This window comes from Pinus tabuliformis, chromosome 4_1 (genome assembly GCF_031772625.1).
Source record: "Pinus tabuliformis cultivar Carrire ecotype Pingquan chromosome 4_1, CPIR1, whole genome shotgun sequence".
NCBI classification, from domain to species: Eukaryota; Viridiplantae; Streptophyta; class Pinopsida; order Pinales; family Pinaceae; genus Pinus; species Pinus tabuliformis.
In genome coordinates, this window is record NC_142303.1 from 642,891,193 (window position 1) to 642,918,016 (window position 26,824).

The following is a 26,824-nucleotide window of genomic DNA, read 5'->3' on the forward strand; positions in this document are numbered from 1 at the left end:
ACAGAAATATCGGGAGAAGACTAGGCATGGAAGAGCTTACTATGGTATTTATAAACAAGTTGATGGATTCAATTTGTTGCAGTGGCTTGTGTGCATCTCATAGTGGGCAGAGAGAAGCTCATAGAAGGAAAAGAGATTTTACTGCTAAGAGTCATATTAAAGGTTCATAGAGAAGCCATAGTATATCAAGTCAGGACATTCTTGATAGAGAAGTAGCTAAAATCAAATTATAGCTAGATATGATGAGAGGATTTCTACAGGAAGATGAGGAAGACAAGGGTTATGAACAAAGTCTCTGGAAGAGAGTGAAATGGAGTTTCTTGCCAGTGAAGCTAAGATAGAGTAAAAAACTAGTTAGGGTAAAATATCAAGGGAGTTGAGTTGCAGCAATGGAAGGAAAACCTAAGGGTGATTAAAACATGTGATGAAGCAGATGAAGATTTATGAGCATCATGAAGACATATTTCAACCAAGGATTGAGTTAGAGGATAAAATTGAGAAAAAGAAAGCAAGAAGGTATAGTTGGTTGGATGAAGAGACCACCTATGATGTGTTGGAAAGTTTCATAGTTCAATAGAAAGTAAATTTGACTCGGATCTTGGGGGAGGCCCCTATGATATGAAAAATTGAAATGCCAGAAGAAAAGAGGAGAACACACAATAAGAAAACCACAAAGATTTGTTTTTTATCAAAATAGATAATAACTGTAAAGACTACACTGTGGTGGACAATCTGTCATTTTACAAAATGTCACTTGTTAGTTATAGCCTTTTCTGGTCATAATAACGTAGGTGAATTCCATGGGTGGGTAAATACCATGGGTGAATGAATACCATGTGTGGATGTCACTTACAATACCATGGGTAAATTCTATTGACACCTAATCCTCTGTGATTGGGTGAATTTGGAATGTGAACAGTCATCAAGAAGATGAATTGATCAGTCACATTCATGTATATAACAATAGCTACCTAATGAAATAGATGAATCATTTTTTTCTGCCTTTGGAGAGTTACTCCTGGCCTGACATGGTATCAGAGCCAGCTCTAAAAAATAGATGTAACTCCCTTCATCTCTGCCATTGCCTCTGTCCTGAGCGCTGCCTCTGTCCTGACATAGCGCTGCCACTGCCTCTGTCCTGACATGGTATGCGTTGGTGCCTGCCTCTGTCCTGTAATGGTAAGAGGGCCGTGAGCTTCGGTTTCCTTGCAAAATACCTCACTGTTGTGACAAACATTTTTTTTCGCCACTCTGAATGAGGATTCCCCCAGTGCTCGTACAAAGCCGGAGAAAGCAAAGGTTGTGAACTGGCCCGTGTATATCCCATTCTCGTCCAGGCGATGGTATTTCAATGTACATAAACCGTGGTTGTGATCTATGGAACGTGTTGTAGCTGCGTGAAGACTTGAAGCGGATGAGAGCGATGGTATTTCAATATGCATAAACCATGGTCGAGCTGTAGCTGCGTGAAGATTTGAAGCGGATGAGGGCGATGGTATGTAAAATGTGGAAACGACAGTCTTTCCATATATTGTGCATAAACCGTGAACTGAGTTATAACCTTGGACTGTATATTGTATATAAACCGTGGCCTGAGTTATAACTGTGGACTGTATAAACCGTGGACTGAGTTGAATTGTGCATAAACCGTGGACCGAGTTATAACCTTGGACTGTATATTGTATATAAACCGTGGCCTGAGTTATAATTGTGGACTGTATAAATCGTGGACTGAGTTGTATTGTGCATAAACCGTGGACCAAGTTATAACCTTGGACTGTATATTGTATATAAACCGTGGCCTGAGTTATAACTGTGGACTGTATAAACCGTGGACTGAGTTATATTGTGCATAAACCGTGGAGTAAGTTATAACCTTGTCCTTTTACATCAGTTTGGACTTGGCGGTCATCGTTTCCGACAGTGTATGGAAAGATTTAGTCTTATAACTAGGAGCTACAGTCGATAATTGCGACATCGATTTTGTTGTATCATTGTAATAAATATAAGGTGAAACCGAGTTTTCATCATTGTAATAAGTATTCAGATAATCTTAAGTTTTTTATCAGCAGCAGAAGTAATTTTTTACAGCATGCATTCAATCATCTCTATGGTAGGAATAGTTCTCACTGGCAAGGAGAACTATCCTGAATGGTCCCGGATGATAAAACACACCCTCATCTTCAATGAGTTGTGGAAAGGAGTGTGTGTCGGAGAAGGAGACAATGAACCAGTGCAGCCTACATCAGGCAAAGAGCTCGTCATTTGGGAAAACAAGAACAACAAAGCCTATGCATTAATCGCAACATTTGTAAATGAAGAAGTAAGTCGCCATATTTCATCATATTCAACTGCCTTTGAAGCTTTACAAAAGCTTAAAGAACTCTATGACTCACATTCTGCACTTGAAGTTGTTCAGCTCATGATTAAACTCTTCACTCTTGAACTGAAAAATAATGATCCTCTTGCTCTTGCATCTGAAGTAAAGTCTATAATGCATGATATTAAATCCACTAAGGTTGAGCTAGATATCCCTCTTATTTCTTTTCTCAAGGCACTCTATCCTACCTACTCCAATTATCTTGAGTCTTTACAAGCAAATGGAAATCTTAAAGATATAACCTTTGACTCTCTTGTGAAAAAGTTTGCTGAAAGAGAGAAAGCCTCTGGAAAGAAGACAGTCCCTGAATCTTCTGAAGAGACTGTTTGCCTTGCTCATAAAGAAAAGCATCCTGCTCAAGATTCTACAAGAGGAAGAGGTGAACGAAGAGGAAGAGGAAGATACTTCAGAGGCAGGGGGGGCAAACATTCTCAAGGAGAAAAGGCAGATCTACATTGCATTCGCTGCAAACGAAATGGATCACATGATGCTTCTACATGCAAGCTACCATGGGACAAAATTGAGCAGAAACGAAACCAGCAGAAAGGTAAAACTGATGATACAGACAAAGGTAAAGCACCTGAATCCGCTCACTATATTGAGGCACAATGTAACATTGGAGTAAATGAAGATTTGTTTAATGCTTCACTTGCTTCTTCGAAAAGTGATTGGTTGCTTGATTCAGGAGCAACCTATCATATGACTCATAGGAAAGATTTTTTTGAAGATTTCATTGACAATGTTTATGGAGCAGTATACTTTGCAGATCAGTTAAAAATCAAGCCATCAGGGCTTGGCACAATCAGGCTTAAACTGCCTGGTCTTGCAGACTTTCTTTTGGATCATGTTCTATATCTCCCACAGCTCAAGAGAAACTTGTTGTCCTTGGTTTACATCTGCCAGCAACGTCACTCCATTCATATGTTTGATGGCAAGCTTGAGGTAAGAAAAGCATCTGACCACTCACTTGTCATGAGGGGAATAGAAGAAGAAAGACTTCTCAAACTGCAAGGAACTTCTGCTCATGCACAACATTTCTCATATATTTCTCATCATGAAGAAGGTACACTTCCATCAAGTTTATTATGGCATGCTAGATTTGGACATTTAAACTATGACAGTCTCCGCTTATTGAAGAAAAATGGTGTTGCCGGTTTGCCTACAATTCCTAGGAAACATAAGCAATGTGATGCTTGCATTCTAGGAAAGCATAGCAAACAGTCTTTTCATGATTCACGTTCAAGAGCACATAGGAAGCTTGAACTCATTCATTCAGATTTATGTGGTCCAATGCCTGTTCCTTCTGCAAATGGAAATAAATATATCATGACATTTATTGATGATTACACCAGAATGTGTTGGGTTTATTTATTGAAGAACAAATCTGATGCTTTTCAAACATTCAAGAATTTTCATAAATGGATTGAAAATGATGCACAATCTCATATTGGGTCTATTCGCATTGATAATGGAAAAGAATATACATCAAATGAATTTGAAAACTATCTTCGCCAACATGGGATCAAACATCAAACAACTGTGTCTTAAAATCCCCAACAGAATGGTGTAGCAGAAAGAATGAATAGAACAATCTTGAATATGGTACGATCCATCCTTTTCTTCAAAAATGTAAAGATAATGTTTTGGGCTGATGCTGTTCTATGTGCTGCATATATAAAGAATAGATGTCCATCTAATGCTATAAGAAACAAGACTCCTTATGAATTGTGGTATGGACATGTTCCTTCGGTAAAACATCTCAGGATCTTTGGTTCCACCTGTTATGCTTTGATACCAAAGGTACATAGAAACAAAATTGGTGCTAGAAGTCGTAAGTGTATCTTCCTGGGGTATTCAAACACCTCCAAAGCATACTGCCTCTATGATGAAGTAAATAAAAAGTTTGTTGTATCGAGAGATGTAATTTTTCTTGAATCATCCAAATCTGACAATGTTGTTGAGCGGCAACTTGATGCTTGGATAGATTCGCAAAAACGAAATCATTTCAAGAATTTGATAATCAGATTCCACATCTTGAAGGGGGGATTCCTATTCTAGATCAACATGTGGAATCTTCTTCTGAAGAACACTCTCCCCCGAATGAAACTCCAACAACGGATGATGCTTTAAATGATGTAATTGATAGAATTGGGAGACTCAATCTTGAATCAGTCCCAACTCAATCAACAGATCAGCCTGGACCATCTCATAAAGGTCCCCCAAAGTGGTTGACAAAGACACTTGAAAGTGTTCATCCTGATGAAATTGGAAAAACATGAACCAGAAATTCAAACCGACAAGATGGAGGTGATGTAGATGACTCTAATTCACCTGTTGATATGGATGTTACTTATGATTGTGAATTGAACTTGTCTACAGATTTTGAACCAACTTCCTTCAAAGAAGCTGCTTCTCATGATGAATGGAAAGAAGCGATGAGAAAGGAGTATGATGCTCTCATAAGGAATGGCACTTGGAAGCTGGTTGATCCTACATTTGGAACCAAACCAATTGTCTGCAAGTGGGTCTACAAGAAAAAATACAAAGCTGATGGCTCAATTGACAAGCACAAATCTAGGCTTGTGGCAAAAGGCTTTGCACAGAAGGAAGGGGTCAATTATGAGGAAAATTTTGCCCCCACAGCAAAATGGGCCACCATCTGGACACTCTTTGCACTAGCTGCTCAGAACAATTGGAAAGTCCATCAAATGGATGTAAAAACTGCATTCTTGAATGGAGATCTAAAAGAGAATGTTTTTATGTCCCAACCTGAAGGATTTTCTGTGAAAGGACATGAACATAAAGTATGCAAACTTGTGAAGTCCTTGTATGGCCTCAAACAAGCACCACGAGCCTGAGCATCTTCTGAAACTAAACTTCAATCATTTTGATCTTGATGATGCAAATTTATTTGTCAAGAAAGTTGGAAAAACAGTTGTATATCTTGTGGTATATGTAGATGATGTTTTAATGACAGGGAACAATGAAAGCTATATTGCATCCATAAAGAAAGAATTAGGAAAAAGTTTTGAAATGACTGATTTGGGCTATGTTCATTACGATCTTGGCATTGAAGTAACCCAACATCCAAAATCCATATTTTTTTCTCAAAAGAAATACATTGGAGATTTGTTAAATAGATTTGGCATGATAGAGTGCAATCCTCTTTCTACTCCAATGGAACAAAACTTAAATTTCACATCTATTGAAGGAAAAGAATTTGAGGATGCAACAAAGTATAGATAGCTTGTAGGAAGTCTCATCTACCTCACTACTACCAGACCAGACATTTCATTTATTGTTGGAATCCTCTCCAGGTTCATGCAAAAGCCTTGTGAGGGACATTGGTCTACTGAAAAAAGAGTTCTAAGGTACTTGAAGGGAACTCAAGACCTTGAAATCAAGTATACACAGGTGACGACTTTAGCTTGATTGGATACTCTGATTCAGACTTCGATGGAGACAAAGAAACTGGAGTATCTACTTCACGATATGCTATGAGTCTTGGATCAGGAGCTATCTCTTGGAGATCACGCAAACAATCAGTTCCATCAGATTCCACAACAGAAGCAGAATACGTGGCAGTAGCTGGAGCAACGAAAGAAATTGTGTGGCTCAGGAAAATTCTTAAAGATTTGCAGGTAAAACAAGTACAATCAACTCCACTCATGATTGACAACACCTCTGCAATGAAGTTGGCCAAGAAACCAAAGTTCCATGATCGTACAAAGCACATCAATACTAAATATCATCTGATCCGACATCATGTTGAGGCCAAAACAATCCATCTCCGTCATTGTTCCACAAATGAGCAAATTGCAGACATCTTCACCAAAGCGCTTGGAAGAGAAAAGCTTGAAAGATTCAGAACGATGCTTGGACTCACCAACATCCATTCAGATTAAGGGGGGGAATGTTGACACCTAATCCTCTACGATTGGGTGAATTTGGAATGTGAACAGTCATCAAGAAGATGAACTGATCAGTCACATTCATGTATATAACAATAGCTACCTAATGAAATAGACAAATCAGTTTTTTCTGCCTTTGGAGAGTTACTGCCTGGCCTGACAAATTCCATCACTGGATAAATACCATGGGAGGATGAATACCAAGGGTTTATGCCACTTACAATACCATTGGAAAATACCATGAGTGAATGAATACCATGGGTGGATGCCACTTAGAATATCAAGGGAAAATTCCATGGGTAGATGCCACTTACAATACCATGGGAAAATTCCATGGGTTAATGAATACTATGGGTGGATGAATACAATGGGTGGATGTCATTTTCCATTTGGATCAAAATTTGGGGGTTTGCAGCGGAAGCAGTAGAAGAAGGCACAAGTCGAGTAAATATTTCGTAGGATATTTGTTTCGTTTTACAGTTGACAGTTGAGGAAGGTAATGATATTTGTAGCAACCTGAAGCAAGGAGTGATCGTGGGGTTCTAGAGAAGAGGACCATGAAGATGCCAAAATCCCAAACTTAGGAGAAACTTTGGTGAGGTATCATGTAGCAAGGTGGAGACTTGTTACTACAAAGGCATGTTGCAACTCATGAGTTAAAGCTTTTCGACAATACCAGATGCATATGACCAGGAGGTCATACATTTTACACCTTGTGAGTCTAATGCAGGTGCATAGATGGAGCACAAAGTTTGAGGAAGACTAGACCAAGGCTTTCCAATGTGGTGGGTTGATCACATGATCGTGTTATGAGAATGTTAATGTTTAGTAGATATAAAATTGCATTAGGATATGATTTTTGCTGTCAGAATAAGTTGGAGAAAATATTTCCTAATGTAACTGTAATTCGGTTTCCCTATTTTGTGAGGAGGGGGAAAAATCATCACTTGTGACTCTGAATTACCTATGAAGCTTTCCTTATAAACAAATGAGTGTTGAGATGAAGAGGATGGTGCAACAGAGTGTGCAATAACATAGAGGAGAAGCTTCAGCTCTAGGAGAAGAGTCATAGGATGAGAGGGCTGGGTTGCACATGCTCCCATTGTAAATTTGGCCAGTTTAATGTATAATGAGTTTGATTAATAAGCAAATCTGTTCATGTGCCTCTGTGTTTGTATTTCCTTTGTATATTTATTTTTAATGAGGTTGTTTGTCTCCACTTATTAAGAATCTGAAATGTGTTGAGAAATGTATCATGGTCATATGCCTTTATGTTCAATCTCGAGGTGTTGAGGAATAGCATGGTTGTAGGCTTTCATGTCAAATCGATGCTTAGAGTTAAGTGTAATTCGGGGCTGAATACATAGCTACCTGTGCGTATGTCTTAGAAGTCATCAGAGGAAGCGTTCTAGCCACTGTTTTGTTTGTTGTGGATTGTGTTGAATCATAGTTTGATTCTTGTGCATTGTTCTTCCTAGAAGACTGCACTGAGAAAGATGATTTTAATTGATTAATTTGGTCATGGTAGCTTCCATCATTGTGACAACGAAGTTTATAAAAGAAAGTGGTGCGATTAAGATCCTGCACTTAGTCAATGCACACAAGCTAGGTTAATAGATAACACAAAGAATGGGTTTTGGAGCATTGAGATTGGAACACGATGTGTCATGCTATTGTGGGTTCCCCATGGTTTGAACTAGTGCGTTGAGAGTTGAGAAATCAATTATGTATCTTGTGGTTTTAGTAGTACCCTGTCGAGTCGATTCACAATAGGAGTTTTCACATGAAGGCCCAACCTTTTGTGATTGTTGATGACCCTTCGATATATTGTTTCCAAACTCATGGGGGAACGTTGTTTTTGTTCTCGAGTCATGATTGTGTGGTGTCTATAGAGAATAGAGAGTTTTTCTAGAGAACTTGACTGCCCTCTTTGGGAATGTTGTCAAATCCTTCTTCAGATTAATTTTTGGTTGACCAATTTGTGATGGAAATGAAAACATAATGGAGAAAGGCATGTGAAGTTGTTGGTAGCATCGAAGAGCGATTCAAGACTGTGGAGATCAACCTTGTAGAGGCTTGAGTTGTTTTGTTTTCTTAGAAGTCGAAAAGACACATTTCTGAAAGCACTATGCAAATATTTCATAGCACGCTACAAAATTATTTTGTAGCACCCACAACAAGAAACTTTGTGGCTTTCATATGAGGTTTTGAGAGCATGTTTCAACCTGTTGGTTGTGTCATTAATAAGTTTAAGCCCTTGTAAGTTGAATGAGGTTTGGAAAGAGCAGGAAGGCATGAGAGAGACCTCTCATAACATCTGATCTGAAATGATCATATGTAAATCTAAAGTAGAATTGATTATGCCATTAATGAATAGAATGTTAATTGAAATTGCTGAAAGCGTGAGAACTACTCGAGAAGAAGACTTTACAACAGATGAGAAAACATAAATAAGATGAAGAATAGTAGTGAAAACAACAAATACATAGTGATACCAGACAACAAGATTTATTACGGAGTTCGTTCCTAATGGACTACGTCTCTGGGTTCGCTTTCAAGATGGGTGACCACTTTATTAGGATTGAAACTGAAGAGATCGATTACACAGTAATTTGGCAAAACTAAATATGAATGTAGGCACTTCTGGTCACTTTCATAAGAAAGCCCTATAAACCAACTTTCCAACGCCTATCACAGTTCCCAATTCTGACTCTGGATGCCCATGTTACACTAAAAACAAAATCGACTATAACCTCGAAAACCTGCATACAAAAACCAAAACCACTCTTTTTTTACTTCAATGAGAAAAAATCATTTTAAGCTGTACAAATACATTCTAACCTCCTCATGCTGATTTTAGGAGTGCATGAGCTGACTTCAGGGTTTGTTTGGTCTCAGTCTTACCATGTTTTGACACTTAGGGATAAGATACATGGTGGTTGAATTAGTGTTAATGCGAAAGCACAACAAATCCCAAAATAGACCATATATTAAACTGAAAACCATTGGCAATTTTGTTGACCAGGAAGAGGGGAGATAGTGCATGTGAAGATGGCTTCCTCTCAGCGGTTTTCGTAACAGTTCTTTGGTGGTTAACATATTATGGTTAACTGTAACATATAACCCCGAATATTATCCTCTGTTCACATGACCACAGTCTCTGTTGTAGTTAATCCCCACGCTAACCCCAACTGTGAGTTTAAACTACCATGACTGCTACTCACATGCCTTATCATCATGGTTCCACTGTGGTTAACTCCCGCGGTTAGGGACTGCGGTTAAGGCCATGACACCTCCACTTGTTCACATGGACAATGGTCCCCGCACGGTTTAGGCCCGTGGTTTTGATCACTGTTATATGTATTTTGTAAATGTTTTTGTAATGTGATTTCATTGTAATACAAATAACCCGAGGGTTTATAGCACATAGGTTTTTATGTAATTTTTTTGGAATTGTTTTAATACATAGATTTGTAATGTAACATAGGTTTAGGGCTTAGGGTAATGGTCTAGAACTTAGGTGTAGGTATAGGTTTAATGTATTGTAATGGTTTTAGAGCTAAGGTTTGAAATATTAATGCATGGTTAGGGTTTAGGATTAGGTTTATTTTTAAAAATAACCCATTTACAACTAAATTTCACAAAATGACATTAGCAACAAATGTCACATGATGACAAACCCGTAGACAAAAAAATTCTGCAAAGTGGACGACAACCACATGTCGAGAACCCAAATCCCGTGAGGTAGACGAAAAACACATGTCACCGACCAAATCCTAGCGGAACTGACGGCAACCACATGTCGACATCCAGGTACAAAACCATATCACAATGAAAACCATTGACATCCCCTGAACAACCTAAACAATAAACAACACTGTCGAAACCGAACGACACTAGACTAAATTGTTGATGATGACACTGAATCTATGTAACTGATCTGATGAGATCCTCCTGGATCAATCCTCTCCATTTGAAAGCTTTTGGACCAAAAAAATTTGACTTAAACAAATAGTCGATGTGGGTAGAACTCCCTTTCTTTCCACCTTGTCCTAATGATGTACCAATACATTCGATTAATCACCTATAAGTGATGACCCTAATGATGTTGACCATGGCACATTTTGAACTGATGACCTATTCCATCTATCTACACTATGTACAACTTGCGAAGATGGTTAAACAACCTGTTAGGAACATGAAAATTGACTACTTTCCACGAAATAACATAAGTTAGTGATTCATACACATCTTCGAAAACAATCTCTACAGGATATTGTTCAATACTATTGACATGTACTAACAATCTAGATTACGGAATAATAGAGACAATCAAAGATATTCTTGGCATCAAACCAGCTATACTTTCCTGATTCCTATTTGCTAAGTGAACTTGCAGCAATAAACTCATCAAACTACAATGTAAAGAGTGTTGCAACTTAGTTTGACTTTGAAAGTATTGAATTAGTTTTTAATTTGTTTGAATCAATGTTTCTTCATTGATTAAATGATGTTTCCATTAATTAGCAGTTTCCCTTGATGCATAAGTTTCCCTTAGACACTTTGACACTGCTTTAGAAAAGGATTTGATATGAAAACAAATAGGCTTACTCTCCACTTGAAAAGAGGCTCCCAAACTGTTCGAAACATGAGTGGTGACACAATATAAGAGAAATTTAATGTTGAATTTCCCCAATACTGACCTGCATCCATGTAACTGTTAACTTCCAAACTTGGACTGAATTGATTCATTCTGACATTAGGAAGAGGAGCTTTAGGAACAAACTGTAATTCATGTTGTATTCCCTCCTTATGAGTAAGATGTTTGGTTTCTTTAAATACAACTGGAAAAATTTCTACCTCATTGATCAAATTATCTTTAAGCTGAGACTCATAACTTGAACAAACATCATGTTGATTCTTATGTTGTTCCTTTACACACATGATTACAAATCTCTTATTTGAACTTATTAATCGCTTCATCTGAATAGAAACGACTAAATTCAAGTGATTTCTACTTTTATGTGCCCTGATAATAAATTCAACCCCATCTTACTTAAGGTGATATTTATGCTCTCTTCTATAAAATACTACAACACGATCATACAGATAAGGACTTCCTAAGACAACTCCACATATGTCTACTGGAACCACATCTAATTCCACTTCATCAATGCAATTAGTTGTAATGACAGATCTTAATCGACACTATTTTGTGACTTTTATCTGAGTTTATTTATTTAGCCATCCTAATGGGTAAGGTCTTGGATGATTTCATGTCTCAAAACCCAAATTCTTAACTAAATATTCAGATATGAAATTGGCCTATGATCCACTATCAAACGTTGTATTTATCTTTGTGTGCTTAGAAGTTATCCTTATGTTAAATAAGTCAACTCTTTTATCCTCATTTTAAGGATTTATATTTGATGAAGATGCAATAGTATTCGAACTTGAACTAGTGTCAGAATTTTGTAACCATGGTAGTTATCCTCCTTTCATCACCTGAATTAGAACGTGGATCTTGCTGGACTATTGCAATTGCTTTCTTTTCATCCTTCTTAAGGAAATTTTTGGGCTTAAGTTTTGGATAAGTTTCCAACACTTAGATTCATCATGACTGATTCTATGGCAATGAGAATAGGTAGGTCTTTCCTTCTGAGCTATCGCTGATTTCTTTCTCTTCAAATTGTTCTTCCCCTTACTGTCATTGGTATCTTTTATTTCCAACTCTTTGGATGATTGCGATGAAAAATTGAATGGTCTTCCACCTGATTCAATATGTATGGCCTACACACACACTTCATCAAAATCATCAAGATTAAACATCAATAATGTATGCTGCAAATATGAATGTAAATTGCCAATGTATTTTAATAAAGTTTCATGTGTATCCAATGAAATACCAAGTGCCAATGCTTTCTTTCTGAAATCTTGAGTGAACTCCTAAACACTCTGTCCTTTACCTTGCCTCAAATGCTACCAATCAACAACAACTTTTTTCATGTATCCTAAAGGATAAAATTATTTCCCAAGAGCTTTTAAAAACTTAGACCATGAAGAGATGACTTTACCTTTCTGCTTTACATCTATCTGAGTTTTAATTTCCCACCAGATTAAAGTTGTCCCCCCCATTCTAAGTGTAGCTAACTAAATTTTCATTTTATTGTCAGAAATGTTCTGAATACGACAATACACTTCTAACTACTTAATCTAGTTATCTAACATTTTAGCATTCATTTCACCATCATAAATAGGTAATTCAAATTTTACATCAAGTTTCAGAAGAGATGTTTTCTTAGGTTTATTTTCTATTTCAAATTCTACAATGGAAGAAGAAGAAGAAGATGATGATGATGATGATGGAGATGACAGAGGTGAAGGTGTTTTATCAACCTTGTGTTTACCTTTTTCCTTCTTCGATGTCCTTGAAGAAGAAGCTGCATCTCTCGCCTTCTTATCTTCGTACAGTTCTCCCAACATCTGCTGCATATTTAAGAATGCTTGTTGGAACTATTCATCACTCATCTTAGTTTCTGGATTTTTGCCTCCATCAAATCCTGTCATGGTCGACTTCTGAATGACTCTTCGCTTTCCAATCTCTGGATCAATCTGCTCAAGGATTCCTTCTCCACAATGCGACTTTGACCTCAACAACATTCAATGGAAAATTCTACAAACGCAACCTGCTCTGATACCAAATTATATGATCTGAAATGATCATATGTTAAAACTGAAGTAGAATTGATTATGCCATTGATGAATAGAATGTTAGTTGAAAGTGATGAAAGCGTGAGAACTACTCAAGAAGAAGACTTTACGGTAGATGAGAAAACATAAATAAGATGCAAAACAATTGTGAAAAGAACAAATACACAATGATACCAGACAACAAGATTGATTACAGAGTTCGTCACTGATGGACTACATTTCCAAGTTCACCTTCAAGATGGGCAGCTGCTTTATTATGATTAAAATTGAAGAGATGGATTACACAGAATTTGACCACATTGAATGTACACGCAGGCACTTCTGGTCACTATCATAAGAAAGCCCTATGAACTAACTTTCCAATGCTTGTCACGGGCTCTTGTTACACTGAAAAAAAATTGACTATAACCTCAAGAACCTGCATACAAAAACCAAAACCACTCTTTGTTTACTTCAATGAGAAAAACATCCTTTTAAACCCCGCAAATACATTCTAACCTCCTCAGGTTGATTTTAGGAGTGCATGAGCTGACTTCAGGGTTTGTTTGGTCTCGGTCTTACCATGTTTTGACACCTAGGGATAAGATACATGGTGGTTGAATTAGTGTTAATGCAAAAACACAACAAAACCCAAAATAGACCATATATTAAACAGAAAACCATTGGCAGTTTTGTTGACCGGGTGGAGGGGAGACAACGCATGTGAACATGGCTTACTCTTGGTGGTTTCGGTAATGGTGATCTAGTGGTTAACATATTACGATTAGCTATAACATATAACCTCGATGGTTATCCTCCGTTCACATGACCACAGTCTCTATTGTGGTTAATCCCTGCGCTAACCCTGATTGCGAGTTTAAACTGCCACAACTGTTGTTCACATGCCTTATCTTCGTGGCTCCACTGCGGTTAACTCCCGCGGTTAGGGACTGCGGTTAAGGCCTTGACATCTCAGCTTGTTCACATGGACAACGGTCCCCGTGTGGTTTAGGCACGTGGTTTTGATGACTGTTATATGTATTTTGTAAATGTTTTTGTAATGTGATTTCAATGTAATACAAATAGCCCAAGGGTTTATAATGCATAGGTTTTTATGTATTTTTTTTGGAATTTTTTTTAACACATAGATTTGTAATGTAAAATAGGTTTAGGACATAGGGTAATGGTCTAGAACTTAGGTGTAGGTATAAGTTTAATATATTGTAATGGTTTTAGAACATAGGTTTGACATATTAATGCATGGTTAGGGTTTAGGATTAGATTTATTTTTAAAAATAACCCATTTACAACTAAATGTCACAAAACAACATTAGCAACAAACGTCACATGATGACAAATCCATCGACAACCAAATCCTGCAAAGTGGACGAAAACCACATGTCGACAACCCAAATCTTGTGAGGTGGACGACAAACACATGTCGATGACCAAATCCTAGAAGAACTGATGACAACCACATGTCGACAGCCAAGTACAAAACCATATCATCATGAAAACCAATGACATCCCCTGAACAACCTGAACCATAAACAACACTGTCGAAACTGAACGACACCGAACTGAATTGCTGACAATGACACTGAACCTGTGTAACTGATGTGATGAGATCCTCCTGGATCAACATCTCTGAAGGAAATATCTACATCCTCTTTTGATTGTTATGTTTAATTAATATGCAGAATTTCCATAATTGGATTCAAGAACACAAAACTATGCTTGTGGATGTTTTTTTGTCCCGGGGTATTGGGAGACAGCTGGGGCATATGTACCTATCAAATTTGAACATAGTTAAAACACGGATTTAATAAAATATTTGTTTTTAAATGTTAATTATTGCTTTATATAAATATCCTATTGGATTTAGATACTATTAATAAGTAGATAACTTTATTATATACATAATTATTATTATTGGCAATAATTTTTTAATATTATTTATGTTTAAATTGGTTTCTAACTTTACAATGAAATATAAAATTAAAATTATTTTCAATTAATTAAGAATTGATTTTATTTTATTTTTTAAATAAAGAAATGTTAATAATCTAAGATTTACAAATATGTGACATAAATGAAAATTTACTCTTTACTAATCGCCAACAAATTTATTTCATGTGAATTAATTTTTTCCTAATCCACATTCATTTAGTAATAATGAATAATCACTAAACTCAGTGTAAATAAAATTTACCCTTTACTCATATTTACAATAATACTTACCATAATAAATAAATATAAACACCACAATTTCCTAATTAAAAAAAAAATTACCTTTACTCATACTTATGTTAATGAATAAATAAAAGCCTTACAATTTCCTAACAAAAAAGTCATGATATAAAATAAAAGGATTGCTGGAGAGCCCAATCTAAACCTAACATTTATGTATGTTTCTTCTCTTTTAGAGCACAGAACTAAAGTGAGGTTTCTAGTTTTAAGTGAACTAGTAAGTATACTTATTTAAGTATCAATACATATGTTATGTTTCTGATGCAACCACCTGTACAGTTGATAGCCTACACACTTGAAACGATGGAAGCAGATCCCATTGAAGCAGCACCCCTAGCATCCTTGCCATATATCTGTCCAATAACTAGTAAATCAATACATCAATATTCATAACAAGTGATGCATGCAGCCAGTAGTCCCTACCTATATAACCGAAAAATTAGCAAGTTGCTGATGCCAACATTGTTGCAAGTGTGTGACAATTGTTGCCGTTGGCAAGCACTAATTGGAACGAATTGTCCAAAACAAAATTACTCGCCGATGCCAACTCCCCATTCCATTTCTTCTGTTACCAGACAGGGGCTTCTCCAGATTTCCAAGAGGCATGCAGATATGGAAGAATCGCAGATATGGAACATTTCATGCATCTCCAGATTTCAAAGAGGCATATAGATATGGAAAACATCAATATTTTGCATGTCTCCAAAACACATACTTTATTTGTTTCCGTTATATGATCATAATCGCATGTGAAGCCTACGCTATGGAGAATGAGCTGAATGTTGAAGGTATTCTGGTGCGCTCAGCCTAAGGTATTCTTGTGTGCTCAGGAAAATGAGCTGAATGTATTCTGGTGCACTGCACTGAGGAGAATGAGTTGATCCAGGCAGAGAGTTAATATCTTAGCATGAGGAATTGTTTTTGTATTGTTTTGCATTTTTAGCAGCATGTGAAGGTGTTTTCGTGTTTTTTTAGCAGATGTGAGACTGCCATATGGCTACCATGCCAATACCCATGTGGAAAGTGACTTACATGACACCTTTTCAAATCACAAAAAGTTTGATGAAAAAGTTTGACACGTGGTTCTTACCAGAGACCCATTATCAACTACATGAACCAATTTGGTCAAATGGGGCCCATTCATCGTACTACATGTGAAAGTTTTCCATTAATGTTTTATTTGGGATAAGTTTCAGCGAGAACCAGCACGCCCGATTTTCATCTCCTTGCTAATCAATAAACTCTGTTAATGTTCGTTGAATCTTGAATTGTCCGTCGAATGCTAATTACATTCTTCCGAGAACAGCGCTGCTGCTGTTCGTCCTTTAAAGAGGAGAACAACGCTGCTACTTTCTGTCCTTTAAAGAGAAGACTGAGAAGCATCTGAGAGTGCGACCGTTATATTGACGGAAATACTGGCAATAACGGTGAGTCTGTTGGCGTTTCAGGTAATTTTTAATTGGAAAAATATGACTTATTTTTCATGGATCGCTATGTGGGCACTGTTCAAAACCATTAGAGTCGTGCTAAAACAACTTAGTGTTTTAGGTAAGGTCATCTTTGCTTGAGGAATTATAATATAAAAGAAATTGAACATGAATGACCTATCAAAATCCATGGCCAAGTTATTTGAAATCTCTGCATAGCGAATGTCTAAAGTAGTTGTTTGAACAACATTGTTGATGTATGCTATGTCTAAAGCATTTGTTTGAACAACATTGTTGGTGTATGCTTGCCAATCAGATGAAGAACATGGTAACATATTGGACTATGAGCATTAACCATTAAACTTACCTCATGTGTTTTTTGCAGCGATTCTCACGACATAAAGATCATCTAGATCAAAAATCCATAACCAGAAATTTTGTTATTTTAATTATATTGCAAACATAGCTCCAACTAAGTTTGACACTAAACACTAAGCATGCTAACCAGTCACCAAAAAGTAGCCCTATGTTTGTGACCACAACTTGACCTCGGATATAAGAAAGTAAATTTAGATATAAATAATTCGAACATGATCCTATAAGCCAGACCAGAGAAAGAATGACATCTCAGACATTAGCCGCAAAAAAGTGTTTCCAATTGCTACTCTTTTCAAAGCCTCCCTACTAAGGATTTGGCAGCTTGTTGTTTTCTGTCGAGACTCTGGAACCCCACTCAAGAAACTCTTTGCTTGTATCATCCTTGTGTACAATAACTTCAATGAAGCATAAGCAATCCTTTCTGGGTCCTAGGGAAGTTTTACTAGCCTCTACAGCCTCTTCTTCCGTCTTAACCTGCACAGAAAGAAGGGGTGCTGTTAAATAACAAAACAAATACCTAGTACAGAGTACTTAGGCATCCTGCATTTTCTAGCATTGAGAAAAAACAATGAAAAGCTGACAATAACAACAAAACTGCCATGATAAGAATCAAAAAGATAGGAGTAGATTAAGATCACCAATCTGATATAGAGTTTTGACCAACTAAAGGTAAGTCCCAAAGTCTACAACAATGTAAAAAAATACCTTGGCAGTCCAACATTTCCCTTCACCATTATGAATGACATCTACTAAACCGGTGTAGTTCCAATTCTTTATGACATTGTATGGGCCATCATGTATTTCAACTTCTATAGTATATCCTCCATTATTAATCAGAAAAATGATAGGATTTTGCCCATTTCGAATCATAGTAGACACATCCTGGACTAGACATTCAGGCTAAGCTAGCCACCCAACCTTCCATTACATCAATTGTAGTGGCCTGGGAGGAGGTAATTTCCCCGTTGCTCAAGCCACTAAGGATAGTGTTTGAATAAAAGCGCAAATCAGCGTAGGGAAAAAATTTAAGACCCAGGCATACGGATAATGAAATCCACGAGCTGTTACATCAATTTCCTTTAAAATTGTATGAAAATAAATTTAATTTGTGCAATTTTTTTATTATTTTTGCGTCTCTATTTTGAAAATTACAACCACGATGCAGGAGACATTACTAATTTACAGATAAGCCTTATAAAATAGCTCTGTCTTTCGATTCATGGGAATCCTAAAAGGTAGGCCTTATATGATGATGATGCATTACATCCGCGAAAAACACCTGGCCTTGCTTGAGCATATCCTAGTGTTGCTCCTACATACCAGCCTATCGATCCATACTGCATTTGGAACTCATACTTTCCAAACATACATTTAGCTCAACGAGCAAACAGCTGCAAATATAGAGACAAATATACTTGCGAACAGAGCACCATGAGAGTGACAAATAGAGCAGCATAATAGTAGGTCCCTCTCATCAGAGAACAAACATTTCTCTTTCATCACTCATTGCTGCCACTCCTGCCATTGCATTGCTGCCACTCCTACCATTGCAGACTTCGGCTCTGAAGCCTATCCAACAACAGTCTCACCAGAAACCTTCCTCTGTAGATGGTAAAGACTAATTTCATATTGTGTATATATTCACTCTTTAAATATTTTAAGTAAAACATTAATTTCAACAGTGATGACTCATAACTGATAATCCAGTGATAATGTGACATCTTCCGATTCTATAAAAAGCGTACTTCTACATGGCAAACTCATATATTCACTCTTTAAGTATTTTAACTAAAACAGTAATTTCAACAGTCATGACTCATAACTGATAATCCAGTGATAATGGCCACCCATTAATAGCAACCACTCATCACAAAAGGTAGTATTGTATTCCTATGCATTCGTGTAGATCCATGAGATTCTTATAGACATATGATTGTAGACAAACTATTTAAGGAAGAGAAATAGATGAGCTCAAAAAAAAGAAACTGACATGTCACAAAATTTCTTTTCTCATTGAAAAAATAAATGGTACCTTCTGTGTAATAAAGATCTTTCCTTTCATATGAAGCTGCCCAGGCAAAATCAAAGGCTACGGGACAATTACGAATTCAAAAATGTACCTATGGAAAAAATACTTTAGGACCCCATCTAGATATATCTTCTAAACCCATCCAAACGCAAATTTTATTTATATAAAACGCTAAGGACGTTTACCAAAAGCCCGGAATTTGAGAATCAAGAGACCCTCGGGAATAAATTATTAATATTGGAGCAGTGTGTCTCATTGGAGCAGTCGGGAGGTCAGAACCGACTTGAGGCCGGGGTCGGGCCTTGGTCCTCCATTTCTTAATGAAATCCTAGATCCGACTACACCGACTCCACCTGGACATTGGATTGCATGCCCTCCATTCTATTAAAAAAAATCAGAACTACTCATATTGTAGCATGAAAAATAAGTTTCCAATGTTAAAAATGTCATTCTCTTAATTTTTTGATAGCCATAGCCACAACAACTAATAAAATGAATGTTACGTTATCTTTTTTCAACGCTTTCTGTCACAAAAATTTGACATATTCTGACTCTATAAAAAGTGTACTTACATGGAAAACTCATAAATCCACTCTTTAAGTGTTTTAAAGAAAACAATAATTTCAACATTCATGAGTCGTAATAGATAATCCAGTTATAATAGCCACCCATTAATAGGAGACACTCGTCACAAAAAGTAGTATTGTATGCCTATGCGTTTATGTAGATCCATCAGGAAGGATATTGTGCACATGAGATTCTCATAAACGTATAATTGTAGACAAACTATTTAGGGAAGAGCAATAGATGAGCTCAAAAGCAAGAAACTGACAGATCATAGAATTGTTATTCTCATTGAAAAAATAAATGGTACCTTCTGTATCAAAAGGAAAAAATATCGGTCTATTGAGATCGAGGTCCAGAAACGTTTGGATGGGACCAAGATTCTGGTCAAAATGTTGGTCAACAATTGTTGATCAGGAAAATATTTTGATATAATTATAGATTCCAACCCAAAGCAAACTCCACCAATTGTTACGTATTTGGAAAAAATTTTGGGTATCTCTCTTTGAAACTGTTTGAATTTCTCTGCATATATCTTTGTTCTTCCGTCTTCCGTCTAGGGCTGAGAAAAAACGATGAAAAGCTGACAATAACAACAAAACTGCCATGATAAGAATAAAAAAGAGAGGAGTAGATTAAGATCACCAATCTGATACAGAGTTTTGACCAACTAAAGGTAAGTCCCAAAGTCTACAATAATGTAAAAAAATACCTTGGCAGTCCAGCATTTCCCTTCACCGTTATGAATGGCATCTACTAAACCGGTGTAGTTCCAATTCTTTATGACATTGTATGGGCCATCATGTATTTCAACTTCTATAGTATATCCTCCATTATTAATCAGAAAAATGATAGGATTCTGCCCATTTCGAATCATAGTAGACACATCCTGGACTGTCACCTGTTGAAATAAGGAAGAATACATTTAGGGATAAAAACTTACTGATTTTTGGACAAAACAGATAACCCGAAGGAATTTAATATTTCAAATACAGATTCATTGTTATTCATTAAATAAAATATTACAGAATTTTATATAAAAATCCTTGCATCTGCACCTGAAAGCTTCCATCACCAATGCATGATATTAAACGCTTCTCTGGCGTTGCTTGAGCATATCCCAGTGTTGCTCCTACAGACCAGCCTATCGATCCATACTGCATTTGGAACTCATACCTGCCAAACATACATTTAGCTCAACGAGCAAACAGCTGCAAATATAGAGACAAATATACTTGCGAACAGAGCACCATGAGAGTGACAAATAGAGCAGCATAATAGTAGGTCCCTCTCATCAGAGAACAAACATTTCTCTTTCATCACTCATTGCTGCCACTCTCCCATGTTTCATTCCTTCTAGAGTGTATATTCATTGTATATATTTTTAATCAATACCCAAAATTTGGTATATTATTAATTAATACCCAAAAACGCTCGTTTAAAGCAGACAGTAAGGATTACGAACTCGATCTCTAAGCTCGAACAGAGAAATAAATAAATATACCTCACCACTCAGCCAGGTAACTTTACGATCTGCTTGTTCATGTTTCATTAGTTACAGGGGATATATTCATTGTATATATCATTTAGCAATATACGGAATTGGTATTAATTGAAAATATACATCGTATAAATAGAAAATATATGAATGATTATATTTCAATCGTCTTAGATTTCAGAAGATTTCATGCATGGTGTTCTTCTGTAATTTCAATCAGCGTGGTCTCTAAATATTCATTCACATCATGGTGGAAGCTTACACACAGCTGGAGCTTAACATCATCTCGTCTCAAGATCTCAAGGAGATGCATCTTTTTGGCATGAAGGAGATGTAGACCTACTGTGTTGTCTGGATCAATTTTGAGAAAAAAGTAACGACACAAATTAACAGAACAGGTGGCGCAAACCCTACCTGGAACGACAAGGTCATTTTCAGAGTGGAGGAGCGTTTGCTGCGCAGTGAAACCTCTGTTGTGATGGTGGAGATATACTGCGTGGGTGGCCTCAGGGACAAGCTTGTAGGCACTGTCAGGGTCTTCCTTTCCACTTTCCTCAAGGACTACGGGAACCCAGATTCCAGCGGGATGAGCTTCTCGGTACAACAGGTCCGTCATCCTTCTGGACACGCCCCTCAGGGCATTCTCAACCTTGGCATCATGATTTTTGATGGAGTGGATCTTCACAGAATGAACAGATTCAACCCTACAACTGATGGGGCTGTGGATTTCAGAGATTTGATGAGGAATCCTGTCCAACCCAGGCCGTCATTTCTCAGACTTCGGCTCTGAAGCCTATCCAACAACAGTCTCACCGGAAACCTTCCTTCGCAGATGGTAAAGACTAATTTCATATTGTGTTTGGTGGCAAGAAATTGAGAAGCGGAGGTAGCTTGCTACCTGAGAGGTGGCAGACGGTGGCAGACGGTGGTAGCCAACTACGTGAGAGGTGAGAGGTGGCAGCTATATAATAAACTTTGCATGCGCCTAAGTTTCATGTTTGTCACCATAATTTTCCAGACTTTGGATAAAATATAACTTGTCACCACATTTTTGCATTGGTATAAGCGAAGCCTGCAATAAGAGGTCTTTTTTTGCCCAGCGAAAGACCTTCATTAACATTTTGATAGACGAAAATTGTCATTCTAAAACATTGGTTAAACAATAATAACACCCAAAACAACATGGTCAACGAATGAATTAATGCGCGGTCAACGATCTATCGATCGCTATAGTCCCAGACATGGACTAATAACTAGTAAATACATCAATATTCATCAAAACATTATATTTCAAAGTATTTGAATTTCAATGGAAAAAATAAAATCTATTTTACATAACCATCTCAAATAACCCCCATATATATATATATATAAATGGAAAATTCCGACGACGTGACAGAAAAACCTCAAATCATCGACGAACTTTCCACTGAAGGTGATATATGAGAAAACTATTTGACAGAAGGCATTCATATCTTTTTCTTATTTGGTCGAATTTTGCGAAATTTTTTATCGTCGAAATCGTCATTTGAATTTTCAGAGTTAACACCAAACATGAAAATGATAGGATGGCCATTTGTCGAAAACCCTTGAATAGCACCGGACAAAATAACGTTGATTGTCAGAGATCAGCATTTCCCTTGTTCAAACCTGCATTAAATTTATCAGACCAGCGAATCTGGTTCGCATGTATCCGATAGTATTTGCAATCTGGTTCTGATATGGCTTTGTGAATGAGGTGGCAGGGTATCCACTCTCTCACAGGTCAGGAGTACGATAACTGTCGGCGAATCGCGGAAAAGGAGTTCTCACGTTTTCAGTTGCTTAAATATAATTAAAGTTTTTGAAAATATTAATATATTTTTAATTAAAATGAGTCAAATAAATATGAAAATATTTTAACCAATAAATCTGTTTTAAAATTCCAATAATAACGCAAACCAATAATAACGCAAATTGTCACATCGATGAAGTTATTTGCAATGAAAGAAATCAATATCTTCTACTGACTATATAATAAAGCAAATTCCCACATCGATGAAGTTATTTGGAGGGAAAGAAAACAATATTGATGATACTCGATCAGAGTTGAAGGTTGTTCATGGAGCTGGAAAAAGAGTAAAATGACAACGACAAGCAGACGGGTAAATGGAAAGCGTTTCCATATGTAAAGTGGACTTTTTTTCTTAACCGTGTCAGCAGTTTCAAAAGGATGTTATCAGTCTAATGTTTTTTTTTTTTTTTTTTTCAGAGTGAAAATCAGATATATTATATTGAGAAAATATAAGGAATACATAAAAACCAATATAGCAGGCGTGCAATGCGCCTCAATGACAGGCGATGTCCATCCAAAATCAGAAGATTCCAGAATACATGTACAGGCCGAGAAGAGAAAAGGCCGAATTAGATCAGAAGGAGATCCATGTGACAATTCTGCGATATGGAAAAAACAGATAAATACAGAAAAAAGCATGGGGCATACTCTTAAATGCAGAGCCCTGCGATCCTGTAGCGGAGAGACTAAGTCCGTTCGGACATAGCACAACGAGGAGGAACCTGTGAAATAACAGTGGCCGAGAAACAAAACAGAGCCCAAAAAACCCACGGCGATTATAGAGGAAAAACCTGTGCAGAGACATGTTAACTTGAAGAAGGAACAGAGACATCAACATGATGAATTTAGCATCGCCGTAATGTGAGTGAGAGAGGAGAGGATTGGTTGATTGGAGTCCTGAAAAATGCTTGCATTCCTCCAGTTCCAGAGACACCAACAGGTAATGATAAATAAAGATTGCCACTCTTGACTTTGAGCAGACCACCACTTGTAACCCTCCTGCACAGATGCAAAAACCTGCAGAGCAAAACCATGAGAAATTGAAAGTTCAAACCAGACTTGAGCAGTACCTGGGCACTGGAAAAACATGTGGGCATTCGTCTCCAGTGCCTGTCGACACATAACACATTTGCTAGGACCCGACCACCCCTTCCGCTGAAGAACCTCCCATGAGAGATTACAATCAAAAAATAGCAGCCAGGAGAATAAAATGGCCTTGAGCGGGCAATGGGCTTTCCAAAATTTGTATGGGAAGATAGGAGAAGGCCGCTGTTGGAGATTGGACAAGGCAACAATGTATAAATCGGAGACCCGAATGGGTAGAGTTGAATTCGGCTTGGTCCATATTAATGCATCAGCATCACCTGTCTGAACAATACTCTTGTCAGCAAAAAATTTTGAGGCCAGCTCCCAAGGCTGATGCAGCGAAGGAGGAAGCCCAAGGTCCTGCGCACTCTTCCAAATCGGCGTGGAGGAAGACCAAGATAATATCAACTTGTCCCAAGTGAAATAACCCCGGGTATGAAGAAAGGATATCATATGAGGAGATATCCTTTTTTCCAGGTCGTGTACAGTGGCATCAACGCCAATGATTATATTGGAACCAGTGTGAAAACGCCATCTGAGAAAGTCAAAGAAAAGTGCCTGCACCCTTTTGAACCCAAGCCAAATGGCGGAACCTCTCTTGGAGCCGAGAGTCTTGTTCCTGTACCAGAATGCCAATGGCCTACCCTTCAAATATTTTTGTTTAATTATAGCACTCCAAGTGCTGGAACCAAAAACGCCTCGATGAAGAGAGTTGCATAAGAGCGCCTGACCAAAAGACTGCATATGAAGGATGCCCCAACCACCTGAACGCTTTGGCCTGGAAATGTGATCCATCTTGACGAGATGGATCTTTGACTGTTGAGAGCGCCCTCCCCAAAGAAAATTTGCCGATAAGGAGACCATTTTCCTAATGATAGTAGCGGGAAAATGAAAAAGGTGAGCCCAATACACCGCCAGCTGGGAGAGAACGGATTGGACAAGAATTAATCTGCCTCCAAGAGATAAATATCTGAACTCCCATCTTGAAATCTTCCTGTGAAAACGATCAATGAGCCAAACCCAGTCCTGATACCGGTACGCTTTAGGCTTGAGAGAGAAGCCCAGGTATTTAAAACCATCATTGATTATTGCCAAATTGACACCAAAGTGCGCAGCAATCCATTGTGCCAGCTCTATATTTGTGCCGTTGTGATATAAGGTGGATTTAGCTCTGTTAATGTGCAGACCTGTGGCTGATTGAAATTTGAGGAAGATACCTAAAAGGCAGGACCAACTAGATTTACAGAGCATGGCAAAAGTCAGAATGTCATCAACAAACAAATTGTGTGACAGAAAAATGTTATTGCATATCTTAATCGGGGCGTATCTATGCTCTGCAACAACTTTGTTGATCTGCGAGCTGAGAGTGCTCATAACCAAGATAAAAAGGAGAGGAGAGAGAGGACAACCCTAACAGAGTCCTCTCTCCGCTTTGAAGGGAGCTGATGGGGAGCCATTAATGATTACAGAATATTGAACGCCCTCAACGCATGCCATCACCCAATTAATACCCTGAGGATTCAGCCCGATTTTTGCCAGGAGGATGCGGAGGAAACCCCAGTCCACACAATCATATGCTTTTTCCAAATCGATCTTCAGAATGGCAGCATCGGTGTTCTTGGATAAAACCGAGAAGAGACATTCTTGGGTCGAGGCAACAGCATCCAAGATATTCCCGTTCTTTAAAAAAGCATGTTGTTCTTTGGAGATGAAGGAGTTAAGAAGCGGCTTCATACGCTCAGCAATAATCTTCGAGATAATTTTAAAGAGGATGTTGCATAAGGCAATTGGCCTGAAATCCGCAAATGAATCGTTCTGTTCTTTTTTAGGTATCAAAGCTATAAATTTTGCACAGAGGGCGCTGTTGATATTCCCCGACATATGGGACGCATCAACCATGTTCAGCAAATCAGTTTTGAACAATTCGAAGAAGTGTGAAAAGAATTCAATAGGCCATCCATCTGGCCCGGGGCTTTTATCCTTTTGAAATTTTTTAATGGTTTCACACAGTTCCTCTTCCGAGATTTCCTTTAGAAATGCTATGTTGTCAGCTTCGTTAAACATAACAGGAACCTCTTCAATCATCCAGAAAACATCCGTTATCTCATTGGGCCGCCTCTTATATTGTTTCTGGAAAAACTTCGTGGCCTCCATCTGAATTTCCTGTTGAGAATGAACAAAGGAGCCATTTTCGTCCTTAATCCTCCAGATCGAATTTCTATTCCTACGGCCATTTGCAAAATTGTGAAAGAACCTTGTGTTACGGTCACCTTGCTTGAGCAAGACCGCTCGGCTCTTTAGCCTCCATGTTGATTCCTCTTTGAGCAGCAAAACCTGTTTCCTTTTCTCCAAAGTACTGATGTGGATTTTTTGGTCGAAGGACAGAGAGTCGAAGGGAGCCGAGTCCGTTATGCTCCGTAGTTCATTTTTAATGTCCTCAAGCACCTTTTTGTCCGATTTCCTCTTTTTAATTAGCCAATCTTTGGCCACCGCCCTCAGCAGATGAATCTTGTCACGGAAGGTGGACATGGTTGATCACTCCGCCCGCTTTAATTCTCCCCATGTTTTGGTGATAAGGTCTTGGAATGAGTCGTCTTCAAGATAGGTCCTATTGAATTTGAACGAATACCCCAACCTTCACTCCCCATTCCTCCATTCGAGGAAGATGGGTCGGTGATCAGATGTGCAGTCAAGACCAGTGCGTGCAATTGGCATTCCCCATTGTTCAATTAAGCCAGCATTTATAATGAAACGGTCAAGGCGTTTGGCGATGTACC

The 26,824-nt window shown here is 37.8% G+C and overlaps 3 protein-coding genes across 4 annotated transcripts in view; 1 reads left to right on the plus strand and 2 right to left on the minus strand.

Annotated features, from left to right (window-relative positions):
- Positions 1-20,119: 20,119 nt before the first annotated feature.
- On the minus strand, positions 20,120-20,844 carry LOC149177690 (pyruvate decarboxylase 2-like). 2 transcript variants are annotated; one of them, XM_089423456.1, is made up of 3 exons: positions 20,688-20,844; positions 20,342-20,530; positions 20,120-20,212 (listed from the first exon to the last, which is right to left on the minus strand). In XM_089423456.1, exons 1-3 carry the CDS (start codon positions 20,814-20,816, stop codon positions 20,186-20,188), a joined length of 345 nt encoding a protein of 114 aa, XP_089279582.1. In that variant the 5' UTR covers positions 20,817-20,844; the 3' UTR covers positions 20,120-20,185. The 2 variants fall into 2 exon arrangements, with proteins under 2 accessions (XP_089279582.1, XP_089279583.1); XM_089423457.1 differs by having other exon boundaries at positions 20,171-20,191.
- Positions 20,845-21,374: 530 nt separating this feature from the next.
- Positions 21,375-21,917, plus strand: LOC149177691 (protein SRC2-like). Its single transcript, XM_089421840.1, has 2 exons — positions 21,375-21,460; positions 21,521-21,917. Exons 1-2 carry the CDS (start codon positions 21,375-21,377, stop codon positions 21,915-21,917), a joined length of 483 nt encoding a protein of 160 aa, XP_089277966.1.
- Positions 21,918-26,684: 4,767 nt separating this feature from the next.
- LOC149177692 (uncharacterized) overlaps positions 26,685-26,824 on the minus strand; it is a 594-nt gene continuing 454 nt past the window's right edge. The window contains exon 1 of the mRNA XM_089421841.1: positions 26,685-26,824. This exon is cut by the window's right edge and continues 454 nt beyond it. Coding sequence (XP_089277967.1) covers positions 26,685-26,824 — 140 coding nt within the window.

What these genes read in the sequence shown, in the direction of transcription:
- LOC149177691 (XM_089421840.1), top strand. Translation starts at nt 21,375, where the DNA reads ATGGTGGAAGCTTACACACAGCTGGAGCTTAACATCATCTCGTCTCAA. An exon ending in CTTTTTGGCATGAAGGAGAT is followed by an intron (nt 21,461 to 21,520) that starts GTAGACCTACTG and finishes ACAAATTAACAG; the next exon opens with AACAGGTGGCGCAAACCCTA.
- LOC149177690 (XM_089423456.1), bottom strand. Translation starts at nt 20,816, where the DNA reads ATGTTTGGCAGGTATGAGTTCCAAATGCAGTATGGATCGATAGGCTGG. An exon ending in TTGGTGATGGAAGCTTTCAG is followed by an intron (nt 20,531 to 20,687) that starts GTGCAGATGCAA and finishes TTATTTCAACAG; the next exon opens with GTGACAGTCCAGGATGTGTC. An exon ending in GGAAATGCTGGACTGCCAAG is followed by an intron (nt 20,213 to 20,341) that starts GTATTTTTTTAC and finishes TGTTATTGTCAG; the next exon opens with CTTTTCATCGTTTTTTCTCA.